This window comes from Spodoptera frugiperda, chromosome 5, assembly GCF_023101765.2.
Source record: "Spodoptera frugiperda isolate SF20-4 chromosome 5, AGI-APGP_CSIRO_Sfru_2.0, whole genome shotgun sequence".
In the NCBI taxonomy this organism is placed as follows: Eukaryota; Metazoa; Arthropoda; class Insecta; order Lepidoptera; family Noctuidae; genus Spodoptera; species Spodoptera frugiperda.
This window is the reverse complement of record NC_064216.1, coordinates 6058384-6075423: the sequence shown is the minus strand read 5'-3', so window position 1 is coordinate 6075423 and position 17040 is coordinate 6058384. Positions and strand designations below refer to the sequence as shown.

Sequence of the window (17040 nt, the reverse complement as noted above, 5' to 3'; positions counted from 1 at the left end):
AAGGATGTCCACATTATAATACGACGTAACTCCCACTATTCAACAGTTGTGTTATTATTCTCAATCCCATCCCTTGTTATAGGGGTGATTCTAGATTCTATTGCCATATACGTACTGAGCACAATTCAAATTACTGATGATCCAATGTTGGTAAGAAAAGTACACAAACAATGAACAGCCATTGTGTTGTGCTATGTCATCATAGACATCAATGGGCCTTACATGTAAACATTTAGGTTCTTAATAAACATTTCTAGTGAGCACTCGTTGTTGTGCAGTTCTAACGGTAGTGTTTGTTAGACAATAGAAAAAAATAAATGCATTTTATATGAATTCCATACGTCAATAAGTGAAGCAGCAACTGCAATATTCTTGAATCGGGTAGTGTTTTTCGTAAAGTTTGCAAGTTTCCGCACTACAAATGTTTGAAGAAGAAAGCGATGATTTTATTCAATAATTTTATGAAGTGAGATTTTTACGGTAGCTTTGAAATAGAAAACGTATGTTGTAGTCCACATTATCTTCAAAGTGCATTAGATTGTGTTTTGGTAGTACTTCTGCTAACTGACTCTTGATCTTCTTTGAATCAGTGACTGCCATTAATTTGTTCATCCCGTTGACGTGTAATTAACCATTCTGTGATTGCATGTAAACCATTAGTCAGTGTTTTAGTGGTGTATATCAATATTTTTAGCTAGAAAGTAGAATGGAACATTTAATAAATGTGAACAGCAAAACGGAAAAGGGAACCAAAACAGAAGAGAAAGGATTCAGCCGAGATTATGCAAAAACCATTGCATTGCTCTCAGCACTTAATTTCAACAGGTTTGACAAATATATTGATGTTTTTAAATGATGGCTAAGTATTTTAAAAATAATTATCTTATGTATTTAAACCAGTATGTACCGAAGTTAACGAACTGTTTGTCCTTTGTTTGTCTGTTATTTTTATAAATATGATAAAATTCATTGTTAATAATATAATCTGTGGAAACCAGAGGCTCAGTAAACATGACGTTATTTCATATTTTGACCCTTTTTGGCCCTTGATGCTCTGATAAAGCAGTCTTATATTGGTAGTAATATGTATGTAGGTGTGAATTACAGACTAAACGGGCGTTTGTGTTGAAATTTAAACAATAGCACATTACTTAAACCTATTCTTAACACGATTCTCCAAAAGTCTTACCAGAACTTTACATGTTGGATGTCAAAAAATTTGAAAGCAAAATAAAAATATTTGCTGTGCGTATTTTTGGCGATTCAAACATAATATGAGTGTGAGTAGGTAACCGTTTTACAATTTTGTCAAACATCTAAGTTTTCTTAAGTTGTAAGTTAAAAGACCATAACATGTCTCTTTTCCCTATTTCAAATTTCAATTATTGTCAATAGTAGCATTTAAGCGTATCTGAAACTGAAACTATTATAAGGACGTATTAAATTAAATCGAAGGACAATGACAAACGTTTTGTTTGACAGTTTAACATTTATTAATATGAGGAAAATACGCATGATAAGGAACATCCGGACTTGATTTGTTAAAATTTGTTGTTTATGAATCAGTATCTGGGAACGGGATTAACCGCATAACAAGAGTAACTAATTATGTACTAGGGATTCTGTGCAAAGGAACTTAAGTCCCGTATTTTAAAGCTTGAGTTAATTTCTTTAGTGAAAGACTCCCCATGTACCTACCCCTACCTACATCAAGAGCATACTCAGAAAACAAAATTTTAAATGTACGTAGTAGATGCTCTTAAAAATATAGGCAATTAGGCACTTACCTAGATATTTGTGCAATATCTAAGTTATCTAAGAACTGGTCCGGTGGGATAGGTACCTATGTTTTTTACACTTTTTTGACGGGAGAAAAAGAAAATCAACCATTGACTTCTCCCGCCCTGAGTGAGGCGAGAGAGAGTTTCAAATTCTTATCGATTAAAATCAAAGGAACGAAGTAATCCTTTAACCTGCTTTGAGCCGGAGCCCCGATTACCCCTTAAGTTGTCCGCAACTCCAGTTTTTGAGTGAGTAACCTAGTGAGTATATTATATAGGACTACATAACATAAGATCGGTAAAGAGTGGATGTTTTTTTAATGGGGGGATAATCATCCAATAACTTCTCCTGCCTATGGCGACGCCTACTAGTGCTATAATATATAGGCCTATAATAAATATCTACATATAGTCTGTAATGAGAGGAAATCAAAAAATATAAGTACAAAATATAGATATAATGAGTAGGTGGATACAACATTTTGATAAGGGATTTATTGTTATTATTATGTTTATTTAATACAATAATGTAAAATCTGAACTTAGTTTTTCAAGCGAAGCCCAGTTGGCATGTTGTGAAGTAAGTAGGTACTTAAATGCAATTTAATAACGAACATATATAAACAATATGTCTAACTTAATTGGAGCATCAAGGAAATCCGAAATTAGCTGTGATTGTGAATTGAGGAAGATCAACGCGTCGAATTCGTCATATAATTTAAGCAGGTTTGAAAATAAATTGTTCACAAGCCGGCGGCGTGAGTCCGTTATGTTATTTTTATAGTTTTCCTCACTTATTACATACTTGTACATAGTTATAAACCATGTAAATATATTATGACAATTATATTTTAGTATTTTGCCTACATTGAATAACATTACACAATTTTGGACACACATTAAGCGGCCATAAATTACCATAACATGTCCTTTTTCCCTATTTCAAAGTTTTACTAAATATTGTACTTAGTTTCCTTTAGGGAATTGGAACGAGTTGATACCAGTAACCAACAATAACAAATTACCTAAATGCCCACAAATATATAGACAAATCCATAATTAACTGGAAGTATTTAACTTAATTAATTCGTATTTTGTTTATCAATTTCTGTATTGCTACTTAGTAATCCCTAATCGACACTTCTCGTGGGAAATTTATATTTATTTCTGTAAATTAGTGCGATATATTATTACCTCCGCATTATGTCATAGCTTACGTATTAGAATACAAGTTGTGGTCTATGGCTTTCCCCGTGAAGTCAAAGGGAAAATGTAGCCTACCTAGGTATAGGTACATCCCTTCATCGTCAAAACTATTTCCAGACCAGGCACAAAAACCGTACGCTATTACTATTATTTAATAGGTACTATTTATAAAAGAAAGACAAACAAACACACTTGCGCATTAATAATATAAGTTGCAATAACATCGATCGCCTCGTTTTATATTCCCCAAAGAATAAACTATGTAGTAGGAAAGTCGGACTGTCGATTACATACACCCACTTTCGCAATTTAAAAAGTAAACTTATCGACTGCGAGTCTGCCTGGGTATACCTAATATTATTTTTTCGAAAACTATCAAACGCCTTATTCATACACATCTTGCCGAATATCAGCTACCCACTTGAAGTAGCTTTGTTCCATATTTCACTTACATTTGTAATTAAATTAGTTAATTAGGTAAAACCTGTAAATAGTTAAACATTTTTGATGTCTTTAGATTTTTCTAACTAAAGTTACTTTATAGATTTAAGTTAAAGTAACATAAAATAAGGGTTTCCTTTTAATTGCGTTTATTTCAAATCATCGAGGTAGGTACCTATATTAATTTTAACAGTTCAAGAATTATACTACAAAAATATTCAGGTTAAATTCCACCATTGACATTAATGTTATTCCATAACACTCCCAAGTGAAACGGGGTAGGGCTGCCAATGTCATAATATTGCAATGAAAACTACAAAGTCATCTATGTTGCGGACGTGCAGGGTGGGCTCAGCAGCCTGTGATGTGCGAACCTTGTTACGATTTGAATATTCATTAAACAAATAATGAAACAAATGTAACGAATTAGTCAGCATTCTACTAAATTTAATTTCTTAATTGGTCAACATGTATCCCTTGGGCTAACATTAACAGCCATGACGTTTTTCTGGTACCAAGCCCAAATTAACAACGCATTTTATTTTATACCCATATTTTGATGTAGTCTTCGCCGAGCATCATGAGGCGACACTCGAGGTACACCTTGGGACCCTAAAATTCAAAGTTAATTATAATCTTTGTCCTACATGCCATATAAATCACTAACAACAAATATTATTGTAGATCGGAAAGCTTCGGGAAGACTCCTGAAACTGTTGAAAATGAAGAAAAACAAGAAAAAACAAAGAGAGCGAAGAGTAGCATCATCAAAGATTACTTGGTAGATTATACTGCTAATTCTAATCTCCATGGATTGAAATACATTGGAGAGAAAGAAAGAACCTATGTGGAAAAGTAAGTTGAATTATCCTTCATACCCTTTACCTACTTGAGATATATTTACTGCATTACTATCAAGCTATACTAAACTTATTCCAGAATATTCTGGCTGTTCATGTTCATATGCTGTGTAGTCCTCTGCGCGGGTTTGATCAGAAAAGTCTGGATAAAATGGAACGAAAGTCCGGTGATTGTAAGTTTTGCAGAGAACCCTACTCCAGTGTGGCAGGTGAGTTCAGTCATGCGTTTGTTTTTCCTCTTTGATTCATGGTACTCTTTCCTTTTCCCTCTTTGGTACATTAAACTATCCTTCATGATGGGACATCGTTCTAAACGTCTGTTTCACCACCTTCATATAAGTGCCCGATAAACTTAGTGACAGACAGTGCATACAAATTAATCCAAAGTTATCTGATACATAGCGGCTATCCAGACATTGTGAAACAGAGTATCCTAAGAGTATTATTTGGGTGTTTTCATATATTAATTTGATTCCAGATTCCTTATCCTGCAGTGACAGTCTGTTTTGAAACAAAAGCGATGCAAAGGAAGTTTAATTTCACGGAATACTATCATCTGTACATGAATCAACGGGACAATCTTTCTCTATATGAGTAAGTTATAAATATACAACATTTTTGGATGAGTCAGAAGATAGAAACTAATTTATTATGTTTGTAGACAACATATGTTTGAAGATCTTACAATGGTCTGCGATGACCATCTTGCACCCGCAAATGGACGAAAATTTTCATCTGGAGTCGACACCGTGAATAATATTAAATCGGTAAGTAGCGTCACGGCTTTTATGCCCGAAGGGGTAGGCAGAAGGCACTTGTACATTACGGCACTTAATGCTACTATATAATATACACCCACTTTTCGCCACTAGTCCCTGTTATAAGTATTACATCGATTTGTACTTATTCACATTATTTCGTTCAATTCTCTTTTATAATTTTCCTATACATAGGTATCGTAAGTGACCCGGTTGTGGCCACTTTAAGAATTTTGTCGACTTTGATGCTTTCTTAACTTGTAGTTTTTGTTATCACGAACATATTTCTTGTAAAAAAGTCATTTAACATGTATTGACCTTGCCTAAGAAAATCCTTTTTTTAAAGAACGTCCAATAGAAAAATAACTGTATAAAAAAGAAAAAAAAAAGGGAGTTTGTGCCATTTTTGGCCAGATTCGTGCCATTTCTGGCCACGGTCGTGTGCCAGTTCTGGCCATCAAAAAATACAATAAAAGTAATCAAAATTTATTAATTAAATTTGACATTTTACAAACAATGGTTTTCATTTAGTTTGGAAAATATGAAATATTATTACTTCACTTGAATTTAACTTACAAATAAAGAGATCAACATTTATATGACGTTGGTAAAAGCTGCAAAGTAAACTGACCTCCCCTTTGTGTGAAGGCAATTTATTGCATCTCTGAAAATGAAAAATGTATTTGTTGATATGTAAAGCCAAGGAAAAATAAAATAAATTACGATAAATGACTAGAAGTTCTATGTACAAAAGTTTTGGCCAGCCATGTGGCCAAAGATGGGGAAATTCATAATTTTGTCTCCATTAGTGGCCACCTTCTAGTACCCTCACTTCAGAAACATATGGCGACAAAATAACTTTAGTTCCACTTAGACAATATATTCTTCATGTAGTATTAACATAAACATCCAAACAATAAGCAAAGATTTAAAAAATTTCAGGTATCTTACCACCCTCAACTAAAAAGAATGACTTGTTGCATCGAAGTGAAGTTTGACACATTAAAGCTGCCAACGGTATCAGTATCTACAATATTCAATATTTTAAATACTGTACATCACAGAGTAATTTATTTGTCCATGCCTTAGTTATAAATATTTGAAGGCCCAAATGGCCACAAAGGGGTCGGTGGCCACAACCGGGTCACTTGCCCTACTTACTTATTGCTTGATTTGGTATCACCAAACTTGACGGAAGTTTTCTTTGGGTGTAAATGGAAAGACATACCAAGCGAAAACTGTTCCGATTTGTTTTCTCCCATTCTGACAGAAGAAGGACTTTGTTATACATTCAATACTTTAGGACCAGATGAAATGTTCAGATTAAATAAGTAAGTAATTTATTTAGACAATAATATACTATATAGCATGACTCTCTATTCTTAGACAAACAAATTGCAGATTTTTAAATCGGTAACTTTATTCTTGTTATTTCTTAGTTTACATAAAAACTACCCGTATTTGGAGCACGATAAACGAGCAGAATCATGGAGTTTGGAAGAGGGATACATGGCAGGAACACCTATAGAAACGTATCCTCATAGAGGCGCAGTGAGTGTTTGCAAATATCATACGTTCAAATACCTAGGTCATGTTTTCAAACCACTATTGAACATAAGCTTCTTTTACAATTAAACTATTGTTATTATACTATTGCTTGTCGTATCATAACAACGTACTTTGTTTTGTTGTAAGTATGTATAATAAAAGTTACAACCATTGTCAATTTGCTGTCACATACCAAGAATAAATGCCCAATACCTATCTAATGATGTCGTTGTTAATGCTCTTATGATTATGAGGCCCGACCGTGGCTTGAAATTATTCGAGTACCTATCTTCACACCAATGAGATGACCACTCAATAATCCATTCTAATGTATTGCGTTTCTAGGATACCTAGTGCATTTTATTGTGTGTATTATTATTTCATATTACAGGGATATGGTGTAAAATCTGGACTCACCTTTTTACTGAAAGCCAAAAAAATCGATCTGGATTATCTATGCAGGGGGCCAGTGCAGGGATTTAAGGTACAACAGCTATTGTGCGTTACATAAAACAAAGTGTAGTTCCGTATATTAAAGTAAAACATAATAAAATAACATTTCCCGTAATGTCTGTAGATACTGTTGCACAATCCGGCAGAGCTGCCGAGGCTTTCACAACAATACTTCCGATCGCCTCTATCGCAAGAGGTAGTTGTTGCGGTGAAACCTAAAATGATGACCACTTCCTACGGCCTCAAACCTTATGAACCTACCAGGTGAATATAATAATAAATAACATCTATTAGTTATTTTATATTATCGAGAAACGAGTCCATAGAATCTGGTGCGAAGTTATACATCTACTCCGTCTGCGTGATGTGTTGGTTTCTATGCTGTGTAAGCCTATCTCCTTTAAGAATGTCGTTATAAATTATGTAAAACATAATTATAACTTACAGTTATATAAAATTAAATTTAGTTTATACATACGGCTTAATGTAGGTAAGTACGCCCTATTCTAAATAGGAAATTTCGTGGCGAATACTTGTTGTACATTGCTCTAATACGCGACTATCTTATTATTGACGTACTGAATTAAATGCAAGAAGATTTAAATTTCTACTTTCATGTTTGAAGGGGTAAAGATAGCCACTATAAAAATAAATAGGTATTTAAAAAATCGTAGATAAGTATTCTGAAACAGTGTTAATAATTCATTTTCCTTCAGACAATAAACTATAAAGTTAGTATCATAATGTTATTAAATAATGTTCTCAACTAATTAGTTGTAACTGCACAAAGTATGAAGTAAGACTCGAATCTCGAACAATGGGTTGCTTTTTCTCGTTCACAGGCGACAATGTTATTTTCCAAGCGAGCGCTATCTTCATTACTTCAAAGTGTACACCCAAGCCAACTGTGAGATGGAGTGTCTAGCGAACTTTACTTACACTCGATGTGGATGCGTGCATTTTGGAATGCCCTGTGAGTATAACGCCTAATTTCAATAGGATTTTGTGTAGTTTCAATTTGTCTGGGTGTCTTCAAAGCCCGAGTGAATAGGTTGCTTATGGGCAGACGTGCTCCATCGTAGGCCGCATCATCACTTTCCATCAGGCAAGATAGCGGCCAGACCCAACAAACATAAAAAAAAAGGTTCTCTCCTACACATCATGGCATGCCACTGCAGGACTATGGGCTCCCTCTTCATAACTCTACATAAGGTTTGTCTTAACCTCCACGCTTGACTAAACAGGCGAGTTTGAGAACACACACACTACTACCCGATTTTGCCCCCTGACATTTAACAGGTATAGTCCCTCAGGCAACTCTTAATATGATGCCCTGATGGGACTATAGGTACATATGATAAAGTTCACCCTATCGGGCCAACGTAACAGATAGAAAAAAACTATTTCCTTGTCACTATATCAAGTACTCAACTCATTAAGCTTATTAAAATACCTTACTTAATACAGAATTGGAAGTAGGTAACTGTAATTACATTTACTCACAAGACTACTACGTAATATATCGTAATACGGTATAAAAATGCACTTTGCATTCCAGATGGGCCAAATATGCAGGTGTGCAATGCTGGCAGCAGAGAATGTATAAAATCAGCTCAGAGTAAGTGGGTCATCAACATCTATCTGTCAATATGTTTTTACCAAGTTAAGCTTTGTAGAACGATTTGAAATATCGTAGGTGGTTGTTGCGTAAGACATAAGACATTAGCATTGCATGATATGTTTTACCATATATTTAACTATGCAATTTTTATAACATTCACGTTTCGTATTAATATTTTAAAGTTTATTTAATTTTAGATATTTCACTTTCTCAACATGAAGGCATACCTTCAATTGTTAGAGCTTTAAAAGCCTTTCCGCGCAGTGAAATAAAAATAACGCGGATTTATTTTAGCATTTCTAAGACTAAAACAAATTGAATCTTATAGAAGTATCCGCTTATACGTATGTAAGTAGATATGATACTTATTTATTTACGTCCTGTACTTTAGTGATAAATCTCATCTATTATTCTTGGTCGTTAAGTAATTCCTAATCCTAACACAATTTAAAACATCTGTGTTTCAGTGGAACTGGTGACAATTGAAATCCAATCGGGTCTTGATAGTCGAGTGGGCAATGATTCTGATTCCCTTGGAGAAGCCCTGGCGGTGTCTTCTAGGTGCCAGTGTCTACCAGCCTGCACATCTATCGAGTACGAAGCAGAGACGTCGCAGGCTGACTATGATTGGGCAGCCATATTCCGAGCCTACAAATTGTACAACATTTCTGAAGAACTAAAGGAGTAAGTTTATGAATTTTCGCAGGTTGAGTTCATATTGTTCTTTATTTAAATATTTATGTTTTCCTAAAATCACAGCATTAAATACGTCATTATGTTTCCGTTATCATGGGTGTTCTATAATAAAAAATCTTCTTGTAGGTCCTATAGAAAACCAAACCTCTTCTTTCAACTAGTTTGAAGACTGCCTAGTCTTCAAACTAGTTTCTTATTTAAGATCAAGATTTACTTAACATACATATACGAGTACCTACCTCTTTGCTCATCTGCCTTCGACAACCTATCAAAAGATAGAAATCTGCAATAATCCAAACATGAATAAATAAAGCGAGGATATTTTGCAATGCTCGATTTATCTGCAAAACCAGCAATCGCTCTATCCTGACAGTACTTCCATACATATAATATAGGAAATAACCGATTTGATAGAAAATCAGATCGACCTTCGTTGTTTAAATTTTTTTATTACCTACTAATTGTTTTAATAAATGAATATAAAACTAGGTGCCTAACTAGGCCGGTAATTTAGTACGGTCCACCTAAAAATATGTTAAAATTTCTGTTACGAAGTTTAAACTAATATTCACCGTATTTCAAATGCTTTTTCACATTATACGTTATTCTGTTATGTCGTTCCATATTCATATTTCAAAATAAGTTGGTAGGTATAATTTTTGTTCCACACACGACTGATTTAACGTTAACGACCTCTCTAAAATAAACTCCCGGTCAATACCTTCTTGGTGAAATGTTTTTAAAACTAAACAGATGTAAAACTGCTAACAGTGGTAAGAAACACACATGTTTGTGTACCTGCCTATTAATTACGTTTAATTGATAGAATAATATTGACAAAGACAGGTCCAGGTTCGGGTTTAGCAGACTTATAACCAAATGCTATTCATAAGCACGTACTTAGGTAGGTACCTACTTACATATCACTAAAACTTTATATCGATTGGACAGAATTAGACAACATTGGTCCCAAAATAATTCCTTGGGGAATCCTGTTATATCACTGTAAAAAAAATCTCGCATAAAATACAAGAGACATTAAATTACAACCAATTTGCGACAATGGGTACCTACTATCTAATATAATACTGTAAGGAAACTTGTGTAAACTAAATATACGTTAATGACGCGTGTTATTAAACCACAATAACCAACAACAGTGCTGTGATTTTAATATTTAGATACCTAATGACAATACTGGAAGTTTGATTGACCTTAATATAAACATTAAAGAAGTACTTACCTACGGCATATGTCATGTACACTACTCTTTTATTGAATAAGGAAATAACGCTGTCTATGCTCGCTGGCTCGATTAAACTACAGTATTTTTTTCAAGTTTGATGAAAATAACAATTCCATGGGGTGGGGTCGCTGGCAAAAAAATGCACAAAAGCTGATATCGTTGTTTATGAAATTTAAAATACCAATTTCCTTTTCAGCCTGACATACGCCCGTGTGATGGTGTTTTTCAAAGAGGCCCAGTTCATCACCTCTCGCCGGTCGGAATTGTATGGTCAAACGGACTTCCTCGCCAACTGCGGTGGTTTGCTTGGACTGTTCATGGGTTTCTCCATCCTGAGCGTCGCTGAAATCGTTTATTTCCTTACATTGAGGTGTGTAGCTTTGCTAAAATAAGAAACATACCTACACGCTGCAGTACCATCCATTCGTAAATCCCTGCTTAGTGGTCGACCCAAGCGGCTGCAACTCCTGCAAGCGCAATTCTACGACCACCTACCGAATAAGGCTTTCTGGTTCGATCATGGTTCATCTTAGTGAGCCATTTCCATATGGCAAGACAAATCATCTGATTGCTGAGCTAACTACTACTAACTAGCTTTTATCGATCCTATGTAACAACGACTGCAGGATTGGCGCAGAGACTGACCGGTTACCTACTTATTGCGCAACGTGTCGCGGATTCAATTCCCGTACGGAACAATCATTTGTGTGGTCCACAATGGCCTGGTCAATTGTTATTCCGCGTCTAAATTACCTGTGTTTGTGAACGCACCCAAAGTTAGGCGGGGCAAAGATCTTTTTAAAGAGCGAGAGCTGTAAATACTTTACGATGAAAAAAAAGGCAAAGGCCTGCGAAGGCCCACCTACGGATCTGAACAACGCACCAAAAACACGTGGTTATTTTTTTTGTATTTTGTTTAATGTTTTTAACGTGTTGTTTTATTTAAACCACAGATTATGCTGTCTTCTTTGGCGCCGTCGGAACAAGCAGCGACGAATTGATTTTGCAAAAAGTTCTAACATTCCTGGGCCAAGTCCTAATAAAGTAATACATCCATACAGCGAATAATATGGGAAAATAAAACTACGAAATCTCATTAAGTGGTCATTTATTGATAAAGAAACATAATATTGGTGTTAACATGGTACTTTACTGAAAGGAGCAACGTGGCATTTTATTGTAATTTAAAAGCACGATCATTTTTGCTGTTTACTCACTAGTTTTTTTAAGTTACTATGTAATTAAGCTTAAATCATTTTACTAATTCTACTAGTTTTAAATGTAATATTAAGAAAAATTTCGATGTACTAAATTAGAAGAGTTTAAATACAAATAAAGATCTGTTCCGCAAATTAAGTTTTATTTCTTAACATAAGTATTTTATTTTACACAGTACTAGGACCACTAAGCTTTTTCTTAGGAGCATATCCAATTCTGTTATGAATTTCTTCAATAGTTTTCACTACATCTAACGGTTTTGGAGTGTCTTCCTGCATTTCACTATTTGACGATGAGTTATTTCCTTGGTCTCTCCGAATAGATTCATATTCTTGAAGATCATCTAGTTTCAGTGTGATTTCTGTTAAAGGTCGTCTGATCATTGTTGCTATAAAAGAAAAAAACAAATAATTAAAAATATTAAATAGGTAAAGTTAAAAAAAGGTTCAAAAAGTCTACAATAATTTTATTCTTTTTTGAACGCAACTTTTGAAATACTATTGAGTCTGATCATGAACGCATCGTTATTAAATGATACGGTTGGTAGCACTGCGATCATTATAGTGATGTTTGTTGTTAGACGCACCTTGAACTGTAATCGATTATCGACTGAATTTTTTCCTGATGTATGATATGAAAATATTAAGATGATACTGCTATGGCTAATATAATCTATTGAAATCAATTTTAGACATGTTATAAGTTATAACTATCCGTTCAACCATTTTGACTTTTATTAAGTTAGTGGAATAACCAAATAGTGGTTGAAGTAATATTTAATTTTTGTAACTACTTTTTTGCTTTTAAATCTTTGAATTCCATCTTATTTATTTATTTAATCTTCATCACAAAAATGATAGTGAATAGCGTACTTAATGCCTTAAGGCATTCTCTGACAGTTAACCGTAGGGTAGAGCAGAAAAATGAAGCGGTTAATGCGAAGCCAGAACACAATCCATTTTATGTCTAGGAAATAGATCTGATAGAAAAAAATAAGTTTAATGTTCACGTGAATACAATATATGGAATCTGAATTTTCCCATAATTAGTAGCGCTTAACAAGTATTTACAATTTTTTGGCGGTGATTGTAGATAAATTTATTTCAGTATGGAGAATATTTATGGAATGTTCAGGACATATTAAAAAATATCAATAGTAAGAGAATCTAAACAAGTCAGTCATCATCAAAAAATTATAATAATGAATAATATAATGGTAAAGTGTTATAACGGTAACTCAAGAAAAAACAAAACAGTACGTGAGTAAGCCGATAACATAATAATTAACTCAAGAAAAGTTGTATAAGTTAAGTCGCTTATGAGATATTTTTTATAATAAACGTTTTAATGTATAGGCAAAAAGCTTATTTTACAGCAGAACATTATTATTTCATACTTTGTATATTACCACTGACCTTTATTTTTACACAACACAAACGAAATCGTTATTTATTAACCGACAAAAAAGGACGTTTAATTAACTATTAAAAATATATCAAAATATTTAATTTACTGTACTGGTTTTTAGAACTTATTAATATTAATCAATAAAATAAGTTTAAATAAAACAAAGGTATATCGATAACACAAAATGAATAACAATTAAAACAAATAGTCTGGTGAGCCCATCACTAGTTACAACCGCAGTTCGTCGCATCGGATTCGTTATAGTCTATGGTGCGGTGACGTCGTAATAGTGTACAGTTGTACACGTCAATATACTAATGCGTAGTTTATTTAAACCGCGATCACTTCGTTTTGTGCTTTACTTGTGTTAAGATCTAACCAATTTTGAGTTCGATTTTGTATAAAAAGTAAATAAAACTTACCAAAATGCTGTATCTTGAAGACTATTTGGAAAGTAAGATATTCTTTGTTCTTCTGCAATGACGTAATTTATAGTTTAGGTGTTGGTACCCCTGTGGCGTGCCCTGAAAAAAGTAGCGCGAAAATTCAAATTATTTGTAATCATCATCGCAGTGTTTTGAAACTTTAATATTTTTTTGCAGTGATTGAACATCTCCCGCAGGAGCTGAGAGATAGATTTACTGAAATGAGAGAAATGGATTTGTCAGTTCAGAGTAAGTCATATATTTAGAATTTAAGGTTTATGTGCCTGATATTGTTATTTATTTATTTTTATTAAATTAATAACATATAAAACATTATTCAGATAACATGGATACGCTAGAAAAGAGAGTCCGTACTCTTTTTAGCGGGTGCAGACGCGGAGAGTTGAACACTGAGCAGGCCAATACCGAATTCTCTGACATTAAGCGTGGATACAACAAGACCCTTGAAGAAGCTGAAGAAAAAACGTCTCTAGCAACTCAGATGTATGACTTAGTTGACCGATATTTACGCAGACTAGGTAAGAAAATAAAATAACATTATTTTATTGTTATATTTTGGGATTTGCAGCAATTTTTTTTATAAATTCTTAAATGTTATTTGTGGCGAATACAAAACATCTAAAATGTATTGGGTAGTAATTATTATACTTTTACTATTTATTATACTTTAACTAAACATGTTTCATATTTACAGACACAGAACTACATAAGTTTAAATGTGAATTGGAAGCCGACAACAAAGGAATCACCGAGCTATTGGAGAAACGGTCTCTGGAACTTGATGTGAATACCAACCACACAAGCACATCAAATAACAATCATTACAAAGAAAACAGGTCTGCTTAATTGTCTATTTATTTATTTCATAATTTTGTAATCTTACATTAAAACTAATGATGTTTAATGGTTATTTAGATTAAGTTTTATTTGTTTTAAATTGTGTATTCAAGTAATGAAATGAGACTTTAGATTATTTATTATTACATACTAAAATTTATTTAAAATTAGGTTGTTAGTCTTATAGTAAGTATCTAACATGATTTTCGGGTAACACAATTACATTGCAATTAATAACAAAATCTGCTGAAAAGCGAGTGTCTTGTAAAGGCAACTCTATGTACACTTTCTAAAAACCAAATGTAATAATATGATGTATGTAATAATTGCAGATACCGCATCCGGGCTGAGAAGCGAAGAGATAGCTGGGGCAATCGTGAATCTCGGGGTCATGCATCTGGAAACTTATCTAGAACGGATTCGGCTATCCAGGTAACTATGTATAAAGTATATTTAAATACCAAGATTATTATTGTAATATCATATCAGCTATCTCCTATTGCGTCAACCAAATACAATGGAATGCCAAATAGCATTATTCTGGCTCACCTTACTTGTTACAATTTAAGCATTTTTTAAATAATATAATTATTGCTTGTTTCCAGGCTGCCTTGGGCAGGGACTCCTATTCTTTAGGTCATGCAGGTAGCGCTATTGCAGCTGCCGCTAGCCAAGCCATAGCAGCTACTCAACAGGTTAGTTTATTAAACTTTTACCATTTGAATATAGTTTTCATGCTGCGCTGGTGTCAATCCTCGTAAAGTTTAAAGTTTTCAGATTTTTAACTTAAAGGCTTTTAAATATGACAAGACAAGATATCTTTTCTCTTTTATAAATATGAAGCTGGACAGATGGTTCTTTTAGAAGTTCGTTACTTTTTAGACCGTATCGTGTCATGTTGCAACGTAAAATATTTACAGATGCAGCACGGTCGCCGCACGGCCTCCCTGAAAGCTTCGTATGAGGCTGTGGCGGGCGGTGAACTGGCACACCATACCTTGCAGACACACCACACACATCACGACCATGGTAGAACACTGATTACAAACTTCCTATTAGGAATTTTGCAGAAATGTTTTGACTGCACGGTTAGCGCAATGGTTGGATGACGAACCGCTGCGTTACGTGTCGCGGGTTCGAGTCCCTCACGGAACAATTGTTTGTTGATATACAAATTATTGCTCCGAGTCTGGGTGTGATGTGTACGTGAATTTGGTGTTTGCGTTATAGTTGCAAATTAAGTGGACCACGCTGTAATTAAATCTAGGATCAGACTGGGTAGAAAGGGCCCAAGATCGATTAGAGCAAAATCAGTGTTTTTTCTTACCATGCGGAGGACTGACTAGCACATGTCCAAATTATTGGTGAATTTGAGGTGTTAAATACCAATCTTGTGGACACATTACTTGTTTTCGAAATTTATGCTATTTCCAATAATTAACTTACGTATTTATACCTATAACTCATTTACTTTCTACAGGGCATGGCATGGCATCAAGCCATACTCAAAACAACAGTGTTCATGGTCATCACACTACAGCTCATGGACACAATGCTTCATCTTCTTCTACTAAGAGGAACAAACAGAAGTGAGTTAATTTATTTTTCTTCGTCTTTTACTATACCTTGACTAAAATAATGTCATCCAGATCTATTCAGTACATTTTATGTGAAAGGTGTTTAATAAAGTTTTTGCTTTGTGAAGATGATGTGATCTTTGCAATATTTCGTTATAATATCAGTATAATCAGACAAAGTGACTAGACTCTCCTACAAGATGGATTTCATCAATGGCTTTTAATTTTTTGTTTCTAATTCCTAGGAAAAGCAACAGTTACAGCTCCACCGGCGTGTCAGCCCATTCTCAGCAGGCCGTCGCATCAGCTGCTAGTCGTTCATCTTCACCTACAGTTGTGTATGTATTAGAAATACTCTAATTTACATGGTTTGATCAATCAATTGTATTTAATGAGTACTAATTACAAAATTCATTTTCTAGGGCCATGAACAACGTCGTGAACAATGTTGCTATTGAAGAGCCAATGGAGGAGGAATGGACGTACGATCCCAACGAACCTCGCTACTGTATTTGCAATCAGGTATCATACGGTGACATGGTTGCCTGTGATAATCAAGATGTAAGTATTATCGTACTGCATTTATTTTTAATAGAACACATTTCATTATTATGTAATTATATCGCTTCAAATATAATATATTTCATTTTCATTTTCAGTGCCCGTATGAGTGGTTTCACTATCCGTGTGTGGGCATTACCGCCCCACCGAAAGGCAAATGGTACTGCCCACAGTGCCAAGGTGCTATGCGTCGCAACCGCGCCCACCGAAAGAACTGAAATCTTTACGACGATGTTATTGCTTGATGCTTAATCTCTTATCGTCTTTATGCCATTAATCTACCTGTATACCTACTTATTGAATAAATAATTCCATGATCAACATTGTGTTGTTAATATGTTATACCTGCATCCAGCAGGTCGCTTCCACTGTGAAACGGCGAAG

The 17040-nt window shown here is 34.3% G+C and overlaps 2 protein-coding genes and 1 long non-coding RNA gene across 6 annotated transcripts; 2 read left to right on the top strand and 1 right to left on the bottom strand.

The window, feature by feature from the left end:
• Positions 1 to 247: 247 nt before the first annotated feature.
• Positions 248 to 11962, top strand: LOC118271745 (pickpocket protein 28). Of its 4 annotated transcripts, none has more exons than XM_050693651.1 (14): positions 248 to 466; positions 4113 to 4283; positions 4368 to 4497; positions 4767 to 4882; positions 4950 to 5058; positions 6226 to 6377; positions 6486 to 6597; positions 6986 to 7078; positions 7172 to 7311; positions 7890 to 8020; positions 8606 to 8665; positions 9136 to 9352; positions 10807 to 10980; positions 11564 to 11962. In XM_050693651.1, the coding sequence occupies exons 1-14, from the start codon at positions 441 to 443 to the stop codon at positions 11676 to 11678; spliced, it is 1746 nt and encodes a 581-aa protein (XP_050549608.1). In that variant the 5' UTR covers positions 248 to 440; the 3' UTR covers positions 11679 to 11962. The 4 variants fall into 4 exon arrangements, with proteins under 4 accessions (XP_050549608.1, XP_050549606.1, XP_050549607.1 ...); XM_050693649.1 differs by lacking the exon at positions 248 to 466 and adding an exon at positions 479 to 825; XM_050693650.1 differs by lacking the exon at positions 248 to 466 and adding an exon at positions 2330 to 2507.
• On the bottom strand, positions 11702 to 13831 carry LOC118271748 (uncharacterized). Its single transcript, XR_004783321.2, has 2 exons — positions 13658 to 13831; positions 11702 to 12216 (listed from the first exon to the last, which is right to left on the bottom strand). It is a non-coding gene; the product is annotated as an uncharacterized LOC118271748 (long non-coding RNA).
• On the top strand, positions 13479 to 16977 carry LOC118271746 (inhibitor of growth protein 3). Its single transcript, XM_035587924.2, has 11 exons — positions 13479 to 13689; positions 13838 to 13909; positions 14002 to 14199; positions 14376 to 14517; positions 14851 to 14950; positions 15124 to 15213; positions 15439 to 15547; positions 15999 to 16107; positions 16341 to 16433; positions 16518 to 16656; positions 16755 to 16977. The coding sequence occupies exons 1-11, from the start codon at positions 13662 to 13664 to the stop codon at positions 16872 to 16874; spliced, it is 1200 nt and encodes a 399-aa protein (XP_035443817.1). The 5' UTR covers positions 13479 to 13661; the 3' UTR covers positions 16875 to 16977.
• The last annotated feature ends 63 nt before the right edge of the window (positions 16978 to 17040 follow it).